Source organism: Balearica regulorum, chromosome 6, assembly GCF_011004875.1.
Source record: "Balearica regulorum gibbericeps isolate bBalReg1 chromosome 6, bBalReg1.pri, whole genome shotgun sequence".
Lineage (NCBI taxonomy): Eukaryota > Metazoa > Chordata > Aves > Gruiformes > Gruidae > Balearica > Balearica regulorum.
This window is the reverse complement of record NC_046189.1, coordinates 15,800,692-15,822,559: the sequence shown is the minus strand read 5'-3', so window position 1 is coordinate 15,822,559 and position 21,868 is coordinate 15,800,692. Positions and strand designations below refer to the sequence as shown.

Here is a 21,868-nt window from a genome sequence, read left to right as displayed (position 1 = left end):
TGCCCCGCAAGCATGGGGAATGCCGATCCTTTTACCGACAGGCTCCCCGCGCGGTAGAGGGGCGCGCCGCCTCACAGGGATCGCCTGCTCCTCAGGTGAGGCGCTGCGGAACGGGTCTGCCGTCGGGGGTGTCCGCAGCGACCCCGGACCGCTTCCCCGCTCCAGCCAGCGGCTCCGAACTGAGGCGCTGCGCCACGGCCGCCGGGCAAGCGCCGGAGCGCTGCCCGAGGCGCTCCGCCTGCGGAGGAGGTGCTGCTCCTGCCCGTAGCCAAGATGGCGCCCGCGGCCTCCCCGCCCCTCGGCGGCCGCCCGGGGCGTGTGCCGGAAAGCGGGCGGGGCGGGCGATGTGGCGAGGCTCGGCCCACTCCACCGCCCGGCTGCTGCGCGGCGTTGCCTGGCCGCCACCCGCTGTGCCCTGGGTAGGCTGTGGGGAGAGGCCGCGGCGGCGCGGGGAGAACTGGGGGAAGCTGAGGGCGCGGAAGGTGGCGGCGTGGGGTAGTTGCTCTCGCTTGGTGAGTGGGCGGCGGGGCAGTGCAGGGCTTCTCCCGCGCCCTGCGGGGCACGGGAAAGGCCGCGGCCGGCGTCTCTGCCTGGGCAGCTGCTAATCTGCGAGAGACGCCGCTGCCTGGGCCCGCCGGGCTCCAGGGCCGGCTGTAGACCCCGGGGGTGGGGGGAGTAGGGCGGTGGGGGCGGCTGTCACCGCCGGGCCCCCGGCGTGTGGGGGGGCGGCCATGTCCCCCCGGCGGGAGGGTAAGCCGCGTTACCACTGCCGCCTCTCCCCGTGCCCTCAGGGCTCCGGTGTCCCTTCTCAGCAGCCCTGCTGCTTCGCCCCCGCTGACTCCCCGCAAAAAAAGAGAAGGCGCCACGAAAACCCAGACTTCTCCGTCTCAGGGGTAATAATGCCAGAGACGAAAGCTATGCGACCTGCTGCCGCGTAATTCCCGAGGTTGTCTGTGGGCTTTAAGCACGGATTTGTTTTTTCCTTCCTCTACCGAAGGCCTGAAGGGTATGTTTTCACTTTCAGTGATTAAAACCGAAGCAGCGCTGGCGAAGAACGGACATGTTTCACACTCGTCTGCAGTTGCTTGTGTTGTGCTACGTCGTTTACCCGAAAAGGAGAGACTGAGACCTTGTTATTTTCATCCTTGACTTCTCGGGTTATGATATAACTGTAATAATAAAGCAAAAACTGTGGAAAGAGCACCTGGGAACTGAGCATGGTAGGATCTTGAACAAAAGTAGCTGGTATCGACGAAAAGAGGAAGGGAAGGAATGGCATCCCGAGAAAGGCTGTATGAGCTTTGGATGCTTTACTGCAGTAAGGTAAGTACTGGGTGTGTGTTTGTGTGTCTTCTCCCCCTTTTGTTTGGAAGTTAGGTATTTAAAATGTATCTGTAACATTTTTAACGCGGTTTTTTTTTTTCCTAGAAGTTGCATAGACTCGTCTAGCTTCTGTAAGAAGCCTCTTAGACTATATACAACCTCATCTCTTGATTTGCTGTTCAGGTTGGGCTTTTCGTGTGAGGTGTGAATTGCAGTGTTCGTGGCTCAGCTTAAGCCGTTATTGTAGCTACATCTTTTAACTATGTGAATGCATATGTTCACATAATTCTTTGTTTTGTAGGGCCATAGCATTGAGGTGTATTGTATTAATTTAATTCATTGCTGTCTAGTATTTAGCTTTATACTTAGTGTTTTCTGTGCAGCTTCAGTTTTGTTTAAACTATATTAGCGAAAGCCTTCCCAAAGAGCAGATTTGTTAAATTACTCCTGAGTTAATCTTTGCTGGTTATCACCATAACATCTAAGTATTCCATTAATAATAATGAATTTCCTTCATCTGGTAGGAGTGTTATTAAAATACTGTCCTGTCTCTGCATTTTACAGTGTAAAGCAGTTAATAAGCTTAAAGCACAGGTCCTAATTGTGCTGAGTATATACGCAAATTGGATTGCAGATTATCTAAATAGATATCTATAAAATAAGGAACATATGAAAAAATAACTGTAAAGGCAAGGGAAAGGACTGGCCTCCTGTCATATAGGAACTTAGTGGCAGTGGCAAGAATAGCTTTTGGTGGCCTTGTTCTCTGGTTTTATTTTGCCTTTATCTTTGCAGTCTCATGCTTACTAAGTATCACAGTTTCTTTAACTTTTCAAACTGGTAGGACATTAAGGGTAGAACAAATATTCTCAGTTCATTTCTAGAGAAGGCCCATCTCGAGCACAGAATGTGAGATTTTAAGTACAGACCATCTTAACAAAGCAAATGCACAAAGCAGTGGATGAAGGTTGCACAAAGTGGTCTTAATTGTAGCTTTTCTTAATTTTTTTATGTGAGTTTGCAACCCTAATGCTCCATATGTAGTTAAAAATAAAACTAGTGCAAACATAGCAGCGTGGTATGACTTCTTACTGTTACTCGCATGGGTGATCTGTTGGATGGAAACATATTTGCATAGACCTTTGCCTTTTAAACTGATGTAGTAATCCAACGGCAGTAGGAAATAGACTAGCACTAGAGGAGATGGATGTTTTCCCAGTGAGTTCATCGATGTGAGAAGAACAAAGACACTTGGAACAGACTCCAAGAATCCAGGCTTTCCTCAGCTTTGGGAGACACAGGGCTGCAGATATGAGCCAAGCTCTGAATTTCTTTGCCCAGCCAGTCTTTGTCTCTTTCCTCCCTAGTTCTTTATAAACTACATTTGTCTGTCTTATACCTTCTCCCCCTTTCACTAAACCTTTCATTCAGATTGCATGCTTTCCATCTCCATGTTGTCTGCATGCTAGCAGGAAGTTTGCGTAAATAAAGGAGTACTCCTTAAAATGTGTGCCTTAGATCACTTATAAAATGTTCAGTTTCTTTATGGGAATGATGCGTACACAGTCTACTCAGCTCTCAGGTGGTGGAGGATGGACTATTAAAAAAACTTCTTTGTATATACTTAGCCTCCATGAGCTGTCAGGCCTTTTTTCTTCCAGACCCATATATTAAGAGCATTATTAGGTGGATTCATGTGTTGATAAGGACTTATTCTTAAGTAGGAAAATAGATTTTTTTTAAATAAAATAGTTTGTCTTCAAAATTTGAAGGCAACTAGAATGACTCCAAAAAAGGAGTCTTCACTTTTTTAGAAGGTACTAGACATAAAACTGGGTTTTCCTTCTATCTCTCTCAACTGGTTCAGGTTAAAATGATATCTGCTTGAGGCAGGCATCCAGCATAAGTGTTCAATCTTGGATTAAGTTTGGTGAAGAGCAACTGAAGAAGCTGGGTCTAAGTGTGTAAAATGTTGTGAAGCCTTAATGTAAATTAGATTGTTCAGTCATGTATTGAAAACATCTGTGTGCTGTACTTTGTTCTCCTTGGCACATCTAGCAATAAATAATCACCAGTGATGGGATGTAGTGGTTTAGGGAGAAGTTTCTTTATACCTGGGATTGTCTAGAGAAGTGTGGTATCATATCCTGTGTGTTGCACTGTCATGACTTTGTTGTGGATGACATCCAGGGAAGGAAAGCTAGGCAATTTCTCCAAACTACAAAAACTGCTGGAGAGTCAAAGTTGAGTAAGGTGGGAATTTGTTGTGCCACAAATCCCAAATATGTGGCTTTAGCTTTTGCAGCCTTGTTATCTAAAAGCCCAGGGAAATCCAAGCTCCTTTTTTGTGTGATGCTTCAGATTTGTTGCTAGTAAGTCACCTTGTTTGTCTTGCCTTTTTTAGATAATCAGGTCCTTCGTGATAGTATGTTAAATATAGCACACTGTGCTATGGCAGCAAGACTTTTTACGGCTTTAAAGTGATGGATAATGCTGTGTTACCATCTATCTTGGGTCATGACTCTTGTTCTTTGTGATCACTTGACGCTTCTGGCAGTGTCAGGTGTCATTTGCAACAATTACTTTTGTGTAAAGTAACAGTAGGAAAGCATTTTTCTATTTTCATTGCCTCCTGTATACTTTAGCAGTTGGAGATTTGGGCAGACAGCAGCATGTAATTACAATCTCTGCAAAACAGTCTTTGGATGACACCATGTATGAGGTGGTTTATTTTTCTTTTTTTTTTTTTTTTCTTTTAAGATTATGTTTGAGTGATTTTTAGTTGGTATTCAGTTGTTTTTCATCTGACAGTTTCTAGTCTAAGGTTGGGGGTTGATTTTATATTTTGTTTCTGCTTCTGTTCCCCTAAAAGCTGTCCCATAGGGCAATAGCTACAAAGCTGCAGATTACAGTCTGCTGTTTAAGATGCCCAGTGAAAGTAGTAGCCACACATGATTTATAATGCTTCTGATGTTGCATGGAAGTAGTTTAAAAATTCATTAAATGTAGTGAAGTTTAAATTTGAGTCACTGGGCTTGTATCACAGCAATGTATTGTTAATAATGTGAGCTGTTCCTGCCTTGAGTTTTCTGTTGTTGGTTTTTCCCCTTTTTTTTTTTAATGATGATGTCAAACTTTCTGCAAAGAAAGAATTGTTAAGGATGCAACTTGCTGAAATGCTTTTTTGATGATTTTTGGTTTCAAATGGCTTTGTCTCTCTTTTTTTTCTACTCAATTCTCTGTTAATGTACAATACTGTTATTCACTTGAATATTGATATGGATGTAAGCTGCTGTCCTCTTATCCAAATGTAGGAGTGTGTGCATTTTAAGGTGATCAAATTATGTATAGAATAGGTAACACAGATCCTTTCTACAGAAGTCGCTAGGAAAAATTTTCTCCAGTAGGCTGGGTAGACAATGGTAGTATCAAGCATATTGATTGTCAGTTCAAACCTTCAATAACCTACACAAGAGCATGAAACACTTCTTATATAAGTGCATATGCAGAAGAGACCCCAAAATGCTTAGATTTTAACTATGTTATTTCATCTTCTCCAGTTGTTCTGGTAGGTATTTCAGACTCTTAGACATAAAGCATGTTAGGAATTCTGATATTTTTGTTTTACTTACAAAAGGGTATCTGATCACTTTCTATAGAAAGAGATTTTTCTCCTCTGTCAGAAAAAATAAATTTCCAATTACCTTGAGAAAGGGTTTCAGAGGCATAAAGGCAGGCACTTAGCTGCCATATATACTTCAGAAAATCTTCAATTTTCATTGTATTAAAATGATTCTGAGTTTTTTCTTATACTCTTGTCTTCAGTAAAGCCTTGATTTCATTTAAACACTGCCTTATCTTGTAGGTGATATAATAGTTTGAAGGGAAGCTGTGAGACTGTTCTTCAGCCAGCTTCTAGCCTGTGCTTCACATTTCAAGGAGGGCACATTCAATCTTACTGTCACTAATACAGTAAGAAATCTGTGTGTTAGCAGTTGTAAAGCTCATCATAACGTTCTGATCTTTAGTAAAGCAGATGGTTGAGACAATCACGTCTCTTGCTGTGTTAAGAGCAGCAGACTTGTGTACAAGGTGTCATCTTCTTAGTTGTACTGGTTTTTTGTGGTTTTTTTAACACAGTCTGATTGTATTGAGATAAATATGTTGTGGTTTTCTCTCTAGCATACTGAGGGATATCTATATATTATAAATATCTTCTCATTTAATATTGTAGCATAGAAAAAGATGTGGTACTTTTTTAGAGAGCATTTTCTAGTACTAGATGAAAAGCTGGACAGAAAAAAACATTAAATGTGATTCTACGCATTATCCTAAAAATGTCCTGAAGTGTTTAAAATCCTGTTACTTTTGAGTTATTTTTTCCTCATCTAGGGTCCTTATAGGCTGCCTTACAGGAATCAGAAGAAGATTTGAATGAGAAAATAAGCGGTGTCGGAAGAAATCATGATTTCTCTGTTAGTCATGAGCAGACCACTGTGATGGTGCTGCAAACAGTGGTGTGCTAGCAGTGCTAGCTGTTCTGTAATTACATGGCTGTCTCTACTATGGGAAGACCATTGCAATGCAAATACTTAGAAGCTGAAGCTATAACATACAAACATGTGCATTTAATTGGCTTGAGTTAAACTTACATTTGCATTATGAGGACTAAACAGGTCATTTAAATTAATGTGTACTCTGTGCTGTAAGTGAGAATGGTCTGTGAAAGAGAATAATTTCCATTCATTCCCCATTCCCATGTCTTAATCCTAACATACTATATAGAATTGACATAAAGTTGATCTTGAATTGTGAGAATAAATTTATGCGCCTTTGGATCATTTCAAGGATGTGCTCCTTGAAGGGAATTCAGTTAGCATCAGCCACCTTGTGCTGGGCTAAGTCCAACATAAAAAGAGGGCGCTCTTAGTAGTCAAAAAAGTTGGCTTGGAGCAAGAACGTACTAGTTTTCTCAGTGTGTGGTGTTATGGTCTTGCTAAGCTGACCTACTAACTAGGAGTCCTGCATATTGTCAGCATCCCTTCACTTCTGTTTTACAAAGTACTGCCTCCCAGACGATATTTTATCGTTCAATTGAATCCCTCAGTCACCTGCATCAAAAGATTGGGGTATTTAATGTGATGTTCAGCAAGTGACAGCAAATCTATACCTTCTGGGACAGTATTGCAAAATTACAAGGGATGATTCATCAGTTTTTATTAAATAATGTGAGTTTTTGCTTGTAAGGGTTGGGGTTTTTTTAACTTTTGTCCCTGTATAAAATTGGAGAATATTTGTAAATAACCTATAAAAGTTTATGATCAAATCAGCTTTTAGACATGACTGTTGTGGGGCTGCATAAAGCAGTATGATTGAACTGAATTGTTCACCTAAATGACGTTGTAGTTGTGTTTCTCAAAGAAAAGTGGTGTTAGCAAAATTATGTTTAGTTGTGGTGAGACACATGTAATTCAACAATATAATCTTTGACAATAAACTGTAAGCCCCATGTGAAACACTGACCTTTGCATCCCCAATATGATCTCATCCTGACTTAGCTTGCACTTGTCTTCCTTCTTGTGCAATTGCTCATTTTTCAGTGATTCATATCACAACACTATATATTGTCTTTGTTATATTAGGTAAAGAAGTATTCGGCTTTCAGCTAGATGAATGCTTGAGAAAACCAAATGTTCAGTAAAAGTAGTTTTTCATAAGTCGGTCATGTAAATTCATGTCTCTGCTAAAACTAGTGAGTGAAGCTTTATTGAACAATTGCTGTGTAAAATATCTTTTCTGCAGATTATTTTAAATAAATCTCTGCATTCTGGGAGAGTGTAACTTGTAAAAGAGCGTGTCACAAGTCACTTGCGGCCATGTGTTGGTGAAAATATCTTTGTTTTGTCTTTATGAGATACTGTACTAAGAATGGATATGTACAAGAACAGTTGGTCTTCGATTCTGAATTTACTGTCTGCTATTTAAAGAGATGTCTCATAGTCCAAGAACTAGTATAATTCTGATATTTACAAATATAGAACTTTTCATATAAATAACTGATGTATATAGATAAGACAATCTCTTAACTTAAAGTAGCTGTTACCTTCCTTAATTGTGGACTGGGGCGACCTTCTGCTGATGGTTTGGACACAAAACGGGGACTGTCACAGAGAAGGCAGACTTCAGGTTGGAGTGACACAGGTAAATCTAAACAGAGATGTAAGAAAACCATAACATTTTGCAAGCTATGAAGAAATTATTTTTGTTTCTTATAATTCTGTAATGTGTTTACCAATGCATATATGTAGCCGCTACTTTTAGATAAAGTGTCTGAGGTTTGTCCATCCTTTTGCTGTAAGATTCAGGGTTTTACTGGTGTCTAGCATGAGGCTGAAATTCTTACATGTCCACAGGATTATGGATTAGTGCTTTACAGATTTAATGAGAAACATCTAGTTCTGAACATACCAACAAATGTATTTCAGATCAAGCTTTCACTGAAATGAATCAAGTGTCTCTTAAACGGAATGATTTATCACAAAGCTAAAAACACAGGCTTCTGGTTCTGTGTGTTGATGTACTAATATAAGAGTGAATTTAACAAACACTGGATTGTTGTGTGGTATCTGAGTTATGGCACTTTTAACTTGGTCATCTGGTTCATATCCAGGGATAGCGTGTGTCCTGATAAAAGAATATAGCAGAATCAACTCACATATGCATTATGTTTGTGCTGTAATACGGAAATGGGAGAAAGGCTTGCCAGCTGCACATTGAACAGCTTTGTAGCTTAACGCCTGAATCCAAATGTTGTCAACAGACAGTGTTAAAATATTTACAGGCTTCAGAAAGGTTAAACAGCTGCCATGGAAGAGAGAAGAGTTTCTTTAATTATTGAGTTATATATGAAGGAAAAAACCTACCAAAACATGCACATGTCTTGGCAGTACAGATAAGCATCTTATCTGAACCGACGACTTTTTTTTAAAAAATAACTTTTCCAGTTTATCTTCTAGTAAATGGGAGGCTGCAGTAGAGGAAGATGGGAGATACAATAGGAAACACCAAGAAATGAAAACTGTATTTGATTATTCTCATCATAAATGCTGTTTTAAGTTTGACATCTCACTAAGGCTCCTCCATGCATCTGTGAATCTACACATTAGCTGTTAGACTTATGTGCTGATAAAATATTTGTGTGTGGTGATGCTTTCTCTGATATTTAAAGCATTTATGGTGATCTGCTTGTCTGATTTATGATTGAGGATTCTATGTATCTATAGTAAGCAATAGGAATAAGTGGCATTAAATAATTGTTTGACCATTGAGTAACACTGCTAACTATTGCTGTGTAAAATTAGGAATTAAATTTAACTGTAAGAATGGCTAATTATACTAGTATCTAAAAGTAGACCATATTTTAAAATGGAAAGGATATTTGAGGTTAAATTCCAAAGGCTTTAGAGGCTGTTGAATGCTTTATCTAAAGGACATTTGAGGGAGGCACAAACAAAACCTCAAAATAAATTCATGGTTAAATACTACTTTTACATAGCAGGAAGAGAGCATAAAAATCAAACCAGATGCTAAACCTTTAATTACCTAATAGATAGCAATTTAACATAGAAAATACACTTTTATTTAAATAACCAATCCTAGTAATTCTGGCTTTTAGACTGAAGTTGGCGGGGGATGAAGACAAATCTTTGAGGACATATTCCTGAAGTCTCATTGAAAACAGTGAATGAGTTTGGTTTTAGTTATTAATGTAGGGAGAATTAGTACTCTTTTTATTGTCAATTATCATTGACCAGAATCTGCCTAAGAACCTCTCAGAGTAGCCCCTTGGACATTTAAAAACTAATAAGGAAGTGAAGGCAGAGGTTAAGAAGGTAGCACTTGCATTGGAAAGAAGATTTCGGCATTAATGCCAGAAAAGCAAAGTGGAAATGAAGCGGTTTGAGTTTGACTCCTTTAATAAGATAGCAAAATTATTCATTTAATATTAGTAATAATTTTAGGAAAACATTGTACCTTCACATGGTTTACTGCCAGTTTTCACTTGGAATGTGGAAGGAGAATTTAGGAACTGAAAAAATTTTTAAAAGTTATTGAGACTTCTTATTCTAAAAGCATCGTGCAAAAAGAGTAAATGCTTGGCTTCTGTGGAAGAGTGATTGGAAATGTTAACTGACAATGTACGTGGGGCGTCAGCCCAGAGTTTCCAGTGAAGTAATCCTCATAACTTTTGTAGAAAGTGGTCATGGCAGATACAGGCTGCTTGTAAGTCGCCTTACAACTCTGTCGATGTTTGGCTAATGCATTCAGTTATAGAAAAATTGGTATTCATTCACCTGTGCATTTGCTGAACTTAGGACAAGCTGGAATGAACAGTTTTCTTGATTAAATGACTGAAGCTTCATGGAAACTTTAGGATGAATGGTTTAGCATGTTCTGAGAAGCAAGGAGGGAAAAGGTTTTATTTGATATTCTTAAATTAATTTTTTAAGTAACAATTTTGGTTAAATCTGTAGTGTTCGCATGCTTTCAAGGGCAAATTTGGAATTTGGGAGAGACAATATCATGATGAAAAGGATTGTCCTTGGTTGTGTATAATAACCCAAAATACAAAAAAAGTCTCAAAAATGGCAAGGAGTACAGTGGCTCAGCTATTGACTGCATATAGTTTTTTCTCCACAGGACCCTGCATCATTCACTGTACTGAATGAGTAAAGCTCTTGGGAATAAAGCAGGGTATAGAGAGCAAGGGTGTTATTTGCATAAATCTGACCTCATTGTTTACCTGTGCAAACCACTTTAAAACTGTACCAACAGAAGCGCAATGGATGCCAAACAGCAGTTGCACAAGTAACGCAAATTCTGCTCTTTCCTAGTTTTTGAGTCTTTGATTATTTGTTTTTAAGGATGCTTTTGAAAAGTGGATTTGGGTTTGGGGTTTTTTTATGCCTTCAGTGTATAGTTCAGCTGCAGTATAATGTTAGCGTAAGGCCTGATGAGGTTGAGAAGACAAACAGTTAAATCCATAGTTAAAGAAATAAAAATTTACTTTAGTTAAATTCAGCATAGAGTATTCACATGACACTTTGAAACAAATAGACTTCTTTTTGATAAGCTTACACAAGTTCTCAGCCGTTGTCTGCTGAAAGACTTGACAATATTTAGCTGTTGATATGGTGAAATAATAGGCTGTGTTTTTACTGTTGTAGCACCATCCTGCTTCCTTTCAGTCTGTGTTAAACTTTTACTGTCTTTGCACCACACTGAAAGTTAGAAACTTGGTGGGGCAAAATTGTGTTTGATGTTGCTAAAACTCAGCCCTTTTCTCGTGTAAAACACCAGCATAACTTCAAGTTTCAAAACAATCAAGCCTTAAACTCTAAACCTTTCCTAAGCTATAGTTTGAATTTTCATTAAATTTAGGCTTGACACTGTGGACTTTTGACATCATGTTATTTTAGTTGCCTTTGAATTATTTAAGATGCTTCTTGTTCCCTTCAGCTTAAAACACAGCTTCCAGCTTTTACTTCTGTTGGTTCCTTAAGTCAACTTTGATGGGAAAAGTGAATGTTAATAGAATGTAACACATCACAGTGTGGTAGGTGCACTGTGCAGTGGGCTCCAGAGGTCTGAAATACTGTGTGCTGGCTTGTACATGGAAGTTGCCTAGTGGTACTTTCTATCAAATGTGAAGGCATTAAAAACTGAGTTCAAATTAACTAGATTCATCCCATGGATGGCATCAGTCACATGGCAGTTCCAAGCTACAAGGCTGTAGTTGTATTATCATTCAAAAACAACAAAAAAAGAGGAGGAGAAAGAGAAATAGAGCCTTCACTTCCATTTTAGTAAGAAAACACTTTCATTTTGGTTTTCAAGTTTTGCTGGTGATCTGAAGTAGAAAGGAAATCGAATAACAGCTCTCAGATGATTGTCTTTTTCTTTAACCTAAGGCATTAGTGGAAGATTATAATTGTCCTTGTTTTGAAAAGAGAAGAAATATATTAACTTTGACTTCTGATGTTTGTAGGCTAAATTTTATCGTGATTGACAGCTATAGGTTTATTTTTGTATAAATTTCTATGCTAAACTTGTCCCAAAATAGTTGTTTGTATTATGATTCACTAAACTCCCATTTATAAAACAAAACACTCCCTTCCCCCTTTTTGCTTTTAATTTCAGAAATAGAACAGAATGCTTGTGTGAATTTTGAAAAAAGGAAGTTTACAATTATTTGCGAGGAGCTTTTCTTCTTTTGGATCAGCAGCCGATTCAAAAATTAGTATTGTGATTAAAATGAAAAGTTGTGCCCAAAGGTGAATAATAATAATTAGAATCGATTGATTGAATTTATAATGGCAGTTTAGGCAGTTTAGAACAGTTTATCATGAAATCTTTTATTAATTCTAACTGTAGTGTTACTGCTATAATGAAGCTTTTCAGGTTTTATTTTGGCATTTTACAGATTTGAAAGGTTCACAAAAAGCATAACCACTCTGACATGTTTCAGAATAGAGGCTGCTAGGAGAGCTCGTGCTGAAAATGTTGCCTTTTATGTCTGAAAACATGAAGAGGAAGAGCTCCCTTAAAACAAACCTTCTAATCCCGTAATGAATAGTTTATTTCAAACATTGTTGAGAAATGTTCTACAATTTTGCATCGTGCAGACTACTTCAATTAGTTTTAAGATTGTTAAACTCACCAGTGATCTAAAGGCAGTATTTCATGTTTAATTTCCTAACGTTATTTTTTGTAGGTCTAATTCTGCCTTAACACCAAGGGATTGTTCTTATTTTCAGTACAATGCTTGGGGATGGGGAATTAGTTACCATAGTGCCAGTGAGATTTTGTGGTAGGGCTTCTAAGCTGAAATCCACTTTGAAGGTTGACTGACTGCTACACACAGTAGTCAGACCAGGCTGGTTATTTTATGACTGCATGTTAAATTTAACGACTTCAAACAACTGTCTTGTCAAACAAGTCGGGCTTGTCCGACAGTAGGACTCTGAACTGCCCTGCAGGGAATTTTTGCCTTTAGAGCATAGAATGTGACATGGCAAATAGCCTTGGGTGGATCCAGCTTTTGTTTTTAGCAACTAATACTTCCTGAACATAGCTATAAAAATTGTACTGAGCTTTGCCCTTATAGTTGTGTCTCAGCTTGAAGCCTTAGCAGAAATGGAAGTTACTGTTAAATCTAAAAGCAACACATGTATAGATACATAAATAGTGTTGACTTGAAACCCTGGGTAAATGTGCCTGTATTCCACAAGCACAGCTCTAAAGACTTCCAGTGGGAGGACTTCAATGCCAGTTTTGTGTAAAATGTTTTCATTTAACTTAGACTAAGCTGTAAGAGTTCAGTGCTACCTGGCTTGTTATGAATTTAAAAAAGTGTTATTACTACTGCAAAAAATTCTTCTTGACTTTCTTACATAGGCAAACTAATTACTGAAAAAAAAGACTGAATTAGAACGTTCCTTTGTCATTCATTTTATCAGTCTTCATAAAGAATAGAGAAAGCTATTGTAATTTCTAGATAATTCAGTATATCAAAGACAAGAGCCTGTCCCAAATTAGTGTAGATTTTGGTTATAGTCTGTTTTCATTTCCTTGCCTTAGAGAATTGTCATATATGTCAGAAGGGCGTTAGACTAGACCTTCTCTTTGCTATTGGCTTTGTTTCGGTGTTGTTAAACACTAATATTGGTGTTAGCATTGAGAGCTTGTCTCCCAGTTCTGCCAAGTCTAAGGATAGCCTTGCTAGATTTTTTTTTTAATATGTATATAAACTGTTAAAATGTTATACTTCATGGGAAGCTTGCTAATTGCTTGGCAGTGTTTAGCCACAGTATTGCTATGCATACTGTAGACCAGTAGACTGGTTTTATTTAGCAACTTTTTTTTTTTTTCTAGCATTGTACTAACTGTGTTGGTAAGGAAAAAAAAGCCCACCCTCTTCTGGATGTTCTATGGTTGGGTTTTTCAATGTGGTGTGGGTTTTGATATTTTTTTTAATTTTGTTTTTTTTAGGTACCTATTAGAAACACTGTACTGCTTAGGCCTGGAAGTCTTTCTTTTTAAAATGTAAAGAGCTATGACAACTATTACTGTGCCAAGAGGATCTTATGAAAATGGAGGCCTAAAGGGTGGTGTGTTATTTTGCTGGGTTTGTTCTTTGTGTTGTTTTTTTTTTTTTTAAAAGAAAACCAGAAGTACTTAAGGAAGGGAAGGAACAAGGAAGTATTTTTACTTTCACGTGCTCTGAGCCACATTTGATTTAATTGGCTTAAAATACTTTTTTTTTTTATTACTGCAAGTGAATGACTGATTGTTGCTATAGCAGTTTCACAGGCCTTCATTACAGTATGTGGAGCTCAGAAACCTGAGCTTAGGCTCTGCAGACTTGTGGCTATCACTATGAAGATGAGTGGCTAACTTAAGTTGGATTTTAGATTCCTGGAATTTCAAGCCATGGAGAAATTATCTTCCAGAAGTTTTAAGGCATGCAGTTTCTATATATGAATTATTATTCAAATAAGATACAGAAATTTGTCTTGCACAAAAGCTAGGCAAGTTTCAATAAATGAAAAGCTTAGACTTGTGATTTAGAAAGCTGCAAGGTTTTGAAAATCAACATTTTCTTATCTTCTAGTGATTGGAAAGTTACAGCTGGTTAAAGGTGTTTTATTACCAGCAGCTTCTTTCTGCTTTTACTGCCATTGCACAAATAAAAAATTTCCTTCTGCAGTTTTTGCTGTTCACTTAGGGCGTATCTGCAGAATGTGTGTGGCAGGGCTGGGAAAGAGTACCAACCAAAACCTGGTTTATCACAGTTTGTTCTTGTGGCGTGTTATCAAAATGTACGTTGCTTTGTAAGCTGTGCTTTAAAAGCATGGTACATCTTCAACCAGCACCATGGAAAACAATTTGGAGTGGTTGTCTGACATGCAGCCTCCAGCTACCTGTCTGCAGAATGGCAACAAAAGAGTAATTATGAAGGTGGGGAATAAGAGCATATGTTCCATAGATTTCACTGCTTTTACTGGTAATCAGGCTTCTGAGTATTTAAGATGCTTTATTATTGTCTGGCTAAGTTACATAGCTTCGTTAGGAGGACTGCAGATATAATGGAGTAGCTAACAATTTTAAGTCAATCAGTTGGAGCTGGGGTTGCAGTTCATTGATTTGTTGCTCTCAGTAGCAACACAGATGTGAAGTATTGCCATACCATCTTTTGCCACATGGTGACACAGATATTTGTCAGATTGCAACATGCACTGGCTTGGAAAGTTGATCTGGCATTGAAGAACACAAGTGTAATCATTTTAAAATTAGGTCAATTTGTGTTCTGCTGTTACTGTGGTTTACCACTTCTGTCATGAGAAAATAGAGGATTGAACAGGTGGGTGGGAAGAGAATGCAACAGAAATAAATTCTAAAATCCACTGAATTTAAAGTTCAGATTAAATGGCAGCAGCTGACCTCAGAAAAAGTTCAGTTCAAGATAAAGATGCTGGGTAGGCTAATTGCAGTGTACGTGGTGCACAGGAAGCAGCTGATATCCATTATTACTGTCTGTTTTTATTATGAAATTAGAATTTTAAACCAATGTAAAAAGACAGTTTTTCTCTGAAACTGTGGTTTGGGAAAATATAAGATGCATTTGATACATGTAGGCTGGTCTTCAGAAAGATATGTGTTTAGCTATGTTTCAGGAATGGTCATTTTTGGGTATTTTGCCATGGGTAACATTTACCACTGTAAGTTTCCTTTCTTAAAACTGCTTCAGTAAAGTAGAGATTTCTTGCACTTGTGCACGGGGTCTGGGCTGATTCCTGCTAATAAAGAAAAATGAAAACCTGGGCCAGATTCAAAGTTTGAAAGCTGCTTTTAATTTCTGTTTCTAACATCTTTGAAATAACTTATATATCTTAATTTGAAGCAAAACTGTTAAATATTTGGTCACTTTTTCCTGGAATGATGTAATCCTAGTTCATAAGTCTTCAATTTTGTTAATTTCTGGAAAGGTGGCATAATTCTTTTAGGTGGTTTTTAATGGATATTTATTTCTTAGTGTTTCTTATGTTGCTAAGTGACCTTGTTTACTTTTTTGCCTTGATTTCTCCCCCCCCCCCCCCGACGTTGAATTAGTACTATTGCCTGGATGGAAATCTCTATATTTGACTCGGAATGGGTCAATTATTGTGTAAGCTATTTTCTACTGGTACATACCAGTAGTGTTACCTGGTGTTTTGCTATGAAAGCTGATTATTTTAATAACTTGGAATAGTAAATAATTAATTGGCAGACAGGGGACTGAGGTAGAAGGGAGTTGGGTTAAATAGTGTGCTGCAGGTAATGATCAAACAGTACTGCAGTTCTTGGTTTTTACCACAATTGGGAGTTTTAGTGGCAAAGTGAATTGAGCAGTATGTGTACCACAGGGAAGCGAAAACTTTTGGCCTTTTATAACATCTGTGGCCTGTGTACTCTTGTTATCTACATAATTGCTTCTTCTTGCATATTTTGTCTGCCAGTGTTCTCTGTTACTGCTAGTCTGCCCTGATAGCCTTGCAAAGGCATTCTAGTTTAAGGATAAGGAGGTTTAATTTACTCTTAAGCATGAAGCTGATTTGGGCTATATCATTAAAAAGGAACAAGCAGACATTGAATCTAATTTTGTCTTTTGTCATCCCCTTCCCTTTCTCTCATCCATAACCTTTTGTTAAAGCAATTTTAAGTCAGATAATGACGTTATTTGCACAGCTTCCTTCATGGTACATGACCATGAAAAACTGAGTTTTCTTACAAAAGTTTACTGTCAATGACTAGTTATGAGCCTCAGCTGTGTCAAAAAAGGATTTTAATTTTGGAATATGAATAGAATCAATTTAGTAATTCAGGTTATATTTCAAGGAGAATTTGCTCGTGCCAAGAAAAAACAAAGCAGTTTTCAAAAAAAGGAAAAAGAGGTCAAATAGGTTCAATTTTTGCACATGCATGGATGTTATCATTAGAGGCATGGACAGATACATATGGCAAAGTTTCTGTTGGTTACTTTGCCATGGATGCTATTGCTTTGTCCTTTGTAGCCTGAGATATACTGTAATTGCTGAAATTGTATCCTGATTTTCCTCATCTTTATGATCCTGTGAAATAGTTTGCATGTGGCTAAAATAACTTACTATGAATTACAAGAAAGTTAAAGCTTTAAATATGTGAACACTTTTAAAAGGCCATAGTGTCTGAAGACAGAATCTTCTGCTACTTCCAGCTCATTCTTTTAGGTTATTAGCAAGTCTTCTTGCCCATCTTTTGGCTTGGTTCTCAAGGTGTTTGATCTCTGAACCTGAGAAATGTGTACTCTTTACTCATCTGGTTGAGATAATCTGTCAGTCTCTGTAGCTTAAACCAGTAGCTTGGAAACCTTGAATTTATTCTTAACAGCTTTCTTCATTCTGTATGTTGTGATTTCATCTTGAGGACAATTAATAGGTGTGTGTTTAAGATAACTGTTTGGTAGTTCAGTGCATATTAAAAATGAGGACAAGGCTACGTCACACAGGACATAATACTTTTTTGACAAATTTTTAACAGAAAAAGGGAGTGATGACTTAAAGAAAACTGTTGAAAGGGAAATAAAAGCAAAGATGAGAAGAAGAAAGATCATGGAGGGAGAGATTAGGAATTAAGTGGAAGAAGGGGAAATAAAACAATTAGGAAAGATGAACAAGTAAATGCAGTGGAAACAAATAATCACAAAAGATATGTATATAGCTGAGGGTTTTATTTGGCACCTGTTGTCACAGTATCTGAACACATTTCATATATAATTAATAGTGAAGTAAATTGTGTCTGGGTGTTTCTGACACTTCTTGGTTGACTTAGAGGGGTCTTTGGGGATATGGAGAAGGGTAAGGTCTAGAATGAGAAGGGGATTCCCATGCTTTATAACTCCTGTCCTTGCTGTTGAAAGATGCTTTGAGAAGACTTTTGCAGCATTTCAGATTCTGGATTTCCATTTTTACTTTATTCTGGTGGAGGTTGTTTTTCCTCTGGGAGGCTCTTTTGTAGGTAGCTATTTTGCACCAACAGGACTCTGTGTGTCAGTCTTTCTCGGTGACTCTTTCTTTTACCATTGACATTGCCACAGAATACTGTGTGCATTTGAGTTATTCACAGATTGCTCCTTGGTCTTAATGCTGCAGGGAAATAATCTGTTACTTGGGAACAGCTATGGTAATATAAAGGCAACAAGCAAAAGGGAGGAGATACAGAAAAGGGAAAAGAGAAGGATGAACAAAAAAGTTTAAAACTTTTGCAAAATGTTATAAATTATGGAGTATATTTAGAAATAATCTAAAATTTATAATTTTAGGCAAATATTTTAAAGTTATTTTGAAAATTATTTATAACGTAGAGTGTGAGACTGCATGGGTGTGTATTAATGTACAGTCCTTGTGGAGGAATATGTTAGCTATAGTCTGGCAGCTGGCTTTTGAAAATTAAGGAGCTTGACTTCTAAAGTGAGATTATCTCAAATGACATATTTTGGCAGAATTTTGCTGTGATGGTTTGTGGTGGTCTAGTATCTGTCCTCACTCCTGGCACAGTACTCAGCCCTGAGGAACTGCTGGTCACAAACAGAATCTGTGTGGCATAAGAGAAGCCTTGTTATTACAGCAGATAGATCAGTAGAAGCTAGAAGAAATAGTTTTTTCCTAGTGTTACCTTAACCCTAAGTTACCAACATCTAATCAGCCAAATGCTTCTCATGTACAATCTACCTGCTGCTTTTGCAAGTCTTGTCTGTTTGGCAGTCCTACAGGTTCTGATATCTGTTCTCCTTGCTGGCACCCAGTACGCAGCCCTGAGGAACTGCTGGTTACAGAGTCTGTGCGCTATACTAAGAACAACTAGGAAGCCTAAATTTAAATTCCTGTCTCTTTATTATAGGTATCTAGTATACAAGTCACAGGCTCTGCATTGTCTCTTGGAACGCTTCATCTGACTCTAGTCTGCTGCTAGCTGCCATATTGATCAATGAATGAAGCAAAAAAGCAAATTATTTTGTGCTTAGGATTGTTGTCAGAGTTCTTATTTAATTTTAGAAGCCATGAAGAGTGTTGTGTACTAACATCTATGCTATCAAGACTAGAATGTCCTAGTAACTTTGCAAGGCTGGTATGTTTTACTCTGGAGAGTAAGTGAAGATTGTTGGCAGGGGGAGAAGCTAAAATGCTTTGGTTGGCACTGGTACCAGGAAGTGGAAACACATGAACTAATGAATAGAGCAAGAATGTCACATCAGCGCAACATGGCTGAGAATTTCAAAGAACACGTGGTTTTGGTTTGTTGGGGTTTTTTTAGTTCTAAAAATCTGTGTATTCCTTCCATCCTTCCAGTTGAAATGCATTAAAGAAAAGCTTTCCATTCAAGTTAGTACTACAGAGTGGTTGACGGATGACCTTGAGTGCAATATTGCCTAATGTTCTCCTCTTCTGTTTTTTTACAGAAAGATCCAGATTACCTGAAGCTCTGGTTGGATAGTTTTGTTTCTAGCTATGAACAGTTTCTGGATGTGGACTTTGAGAAGCTGCCAACTAGGTATGTAGAATTGCAGACCTGTTCATCTTTGTTTCATATCTGAAACAGACCTGGCTGAGAGCCCAGTCTTGTTCAACAGCAATACTGCCTTTAAACCAAATAAAGATTTTTAGTTGTTGAGTGGCACTCCCATTCTTTTGATGGTCGAGTTGGGTTGGGAATGATGAAGCTAGGCAAATACTGGTATTTGCACTATATCAGGAGATGGCATGAGTATTCACTTGTTCTTGCTCATGGAAATATAATCATTGTTCCTTGTGCATTTTTTCAATAAGTGTTCATTACTTGTTGCATATGAAATAGTATTAGTCAGTATTAGTGCTTAGTGTCTATATCAGCAGTGACTGAATAGAAGTAAGATGTAGGTAAAGAGTTTTGTAATTTTTTTCAGGCATTGCTTTAAGATTAAGGATGACATGAAACGGCCAATGAAAGATTTGGATATCTTAGCTGAAAACCTTTTAAAAAAATTAAAATATGCACAAATTAGAGACTTTAAAGTGATTTTTTTGCATTCGTGAAGACTTACGTTCAGGGCAAGAATATTGCTGACTTCACCCATGTTGCTGACCACAAGTTCTCAGATATAATCATGAGGTGGTATTGAAGTCTAATTTTAGAGTTCCATATTTAGTATTTTGAATTTGTCTGCTGGTTTAAGGTGGCAGACAGCTAAAACAACCACACAGCTGTTCACTCACTCCCTGCCTCCCTCCGCACCTCAGTGGGATGTGGGAGAGAATCGAAAAGAAAAAAGGTAAAACTAAGGGGTTGAGATAAACTTTAATAGGACAGAAAAGGAAGAGAATAATAATGCTAATTATGGTAAAAGAATATACAAAACAAGAGATACACAGCACAATTGGTCACCACCTGGAGCCGATGCTTAGCTAGTTCCTGAGCCATGCCACTTCCCAGCCAACTGTCCCCATAATATATGGAACATGCTGTCATATGGTATGGAATATCCCTTTGGCCAGTTTGGGTCAGCTGCCCTGGCTGTGTCCCCTCCAGCTTCTTGGGCGCCCCCCCGCCTTCTTGTGCCAGGCTGGTATGAGAAGCTGAAAAGTCCTTGAAATACATGGCAACAACTAAAAATGTCAGTGTGTTATCAACATTATTCTCATTCTAAATCCAAAACACAGCACTATACCAGCTGCTAGTAAGAAAATTAAGTATATCCCAGCTGAAACTAGGACAAAGACTAACTTTGCAAATGAGGAAAGGAAACTTAGTCACTGAATGTTTTCTCTTGCTTTTGAGATACTTGCATGGCTTACAGGTTTTAAGAAAAAACAGATATTATAGGATTCAGAAATCATGAGAACTGGTGTCAGTATTATAGCTGATACCACTACTGGTGTTTGAATGCAAGGAGTGGCGCTCTCTGCGTGATGGCTGCAGTCCAAGCCCTGTTGAAATCAATGGAAATTCTTTAATGGGCTTTGGATCAGATCCTGTTTGAAGTGTAAGTGATAGCCTCTGCTGTTAAAAGGAAATGAAGAATGCTGCAACTGGATCTCAGTGGATAAAAACTGGTCTTCTCTGCTCTATTAAAATTTTCCTCATAATGTCTATGTGAATGCAAAATATATAGTGCAATTACCAATAAGTGAGACCTTCACATTAATTCTGTGTTCTTTCAGAATATCAGTTTTCTTTGCAGTGTTAAAAATGCATCTTACTCTGTTTAGTTAAGGAAAAAAGTTTATCCTTTGACACAGGATACATACTATTTAATATTGAAATTTGAACAGTGGAAGAGTATCTCAGTACTTTGGGGTTTTTTCAGTGTTTATGTGTGTTCAGGGTTTTTGGGTGTGGGGTTTTTTTACAGCAACATAACAAAAGAAAAAATAAACATGAAGCTTAGTTGTGCAGAACAATAGCAGCATCTTCATTGTGCTAAATAATGGCTTTGTGAGCATAAAAATAGTGTATTTTTTCTGAGGTTAATGACAGGATTAGTGATTTAGTCTGGAAGAATAGGCCTATGTGGATTTAGACTAATTTGTGTAACAGATGTAGAGAAAACATATCAAAACAACATAGGGATGAAGGCAGATCATTCCTGTGCTTTGATGGTTGGATTAAAAATTACACTGTTTGAGAGCAGATAGTAGAATTATCAAAGAATTGCAGTTTCGGACCTCATTTGCATTTGTGAGATAATCAGGCATGTGAAAAGTGGCATCTTTCTGGAGTTTGTCAATTTATATCACAGGTATTTACAGTGTGGAACTGATGCTACGGAGCCTGCAAAAAAGACCAAGTAGGTCAGTGTGGAACCACCAAATGCTGATTTCCAGTCATTCTTCTCTTGGGGCCATAGGACCCTGTGTACTCAACTTTTTTTACTGGAGTTGCTTATTTAATAACTATTTCTGTCTTTTGGTCTTGGAAATAATATATGATGCTAGCTAAAATGAGAAACTGAGTGGACTAATACATTTGGGGTTTTTTTCCCTTATATAAATCTTGATATGCTTTACAGCTGTATGCCTGAAAGACCCTGTGTACTGAAGAGCAAATGCCAGGAAATAATGAAAAACTGTGCAGGGAGACTAAAGCTTGTACAGATTGCTGGACAAAACTAACTTTTTGGAAAACAGGCCTGAAGTTTTGTGTCAATGTAAAACATACGTTTTTTTAGTATCCAAGAAAACATCACTTACTAATAGTTTCAATTGTATTTCTTGTGTGTGTGGTTTGTTTTTTTTCCCCTGAAAGGACTCTTAATTGGCACTGTCATTTGCTGATTTAACTGATAAGAGTATTTCTTGTATAAATTGAAATATAAAATCTCCTGAAATCTGCTTTGGAAATCTGAAAGATGCTACATAATGCAGAATTAGGAAATATCTAAATACAGAGGATGAGTGTATCCAGTGGTAGGATTTGACTGTATAAGTAGAGC

At 38.0% G+C, this 21,868-nt stretch overlaps 1 protein-coding gene across 7 annotated transcripts in view; it reads left to right on the top strand.

The window, feature by feature from the left end:
- The first annotated feature begins 348 nt into the window (after window positions 1-348).
- NBEAL1 (neurobeachin like 1) overlaps window positions 349-21,868 on the top strand; it is a 90,793-nt gene continuing 69,273 nt past the window's right edge. For all 7 annotated transcript variants that reach the window (XR_012836059.1, XR_012836060.1, XM_075756454.1 and 4 more), the window contains exons 1-3: window positions 349-512; window positions 1,025-1,323; window positions 18,860-18,951. Coding sequence is in view for 5 of the 7 variants with exons in the window: in XM_075756454.1 (XP_075612569.1) it covers window positions 1,273-1,323; window positions 18,860-18,951 (143 nt within the window). In the remaining 2 variants the exon portion in view is untranslated. The remainder of the gene's footprint in view (window positions 513-1,024; window positions 1,324-18,859; window positions 18,952-21,868) is intronic.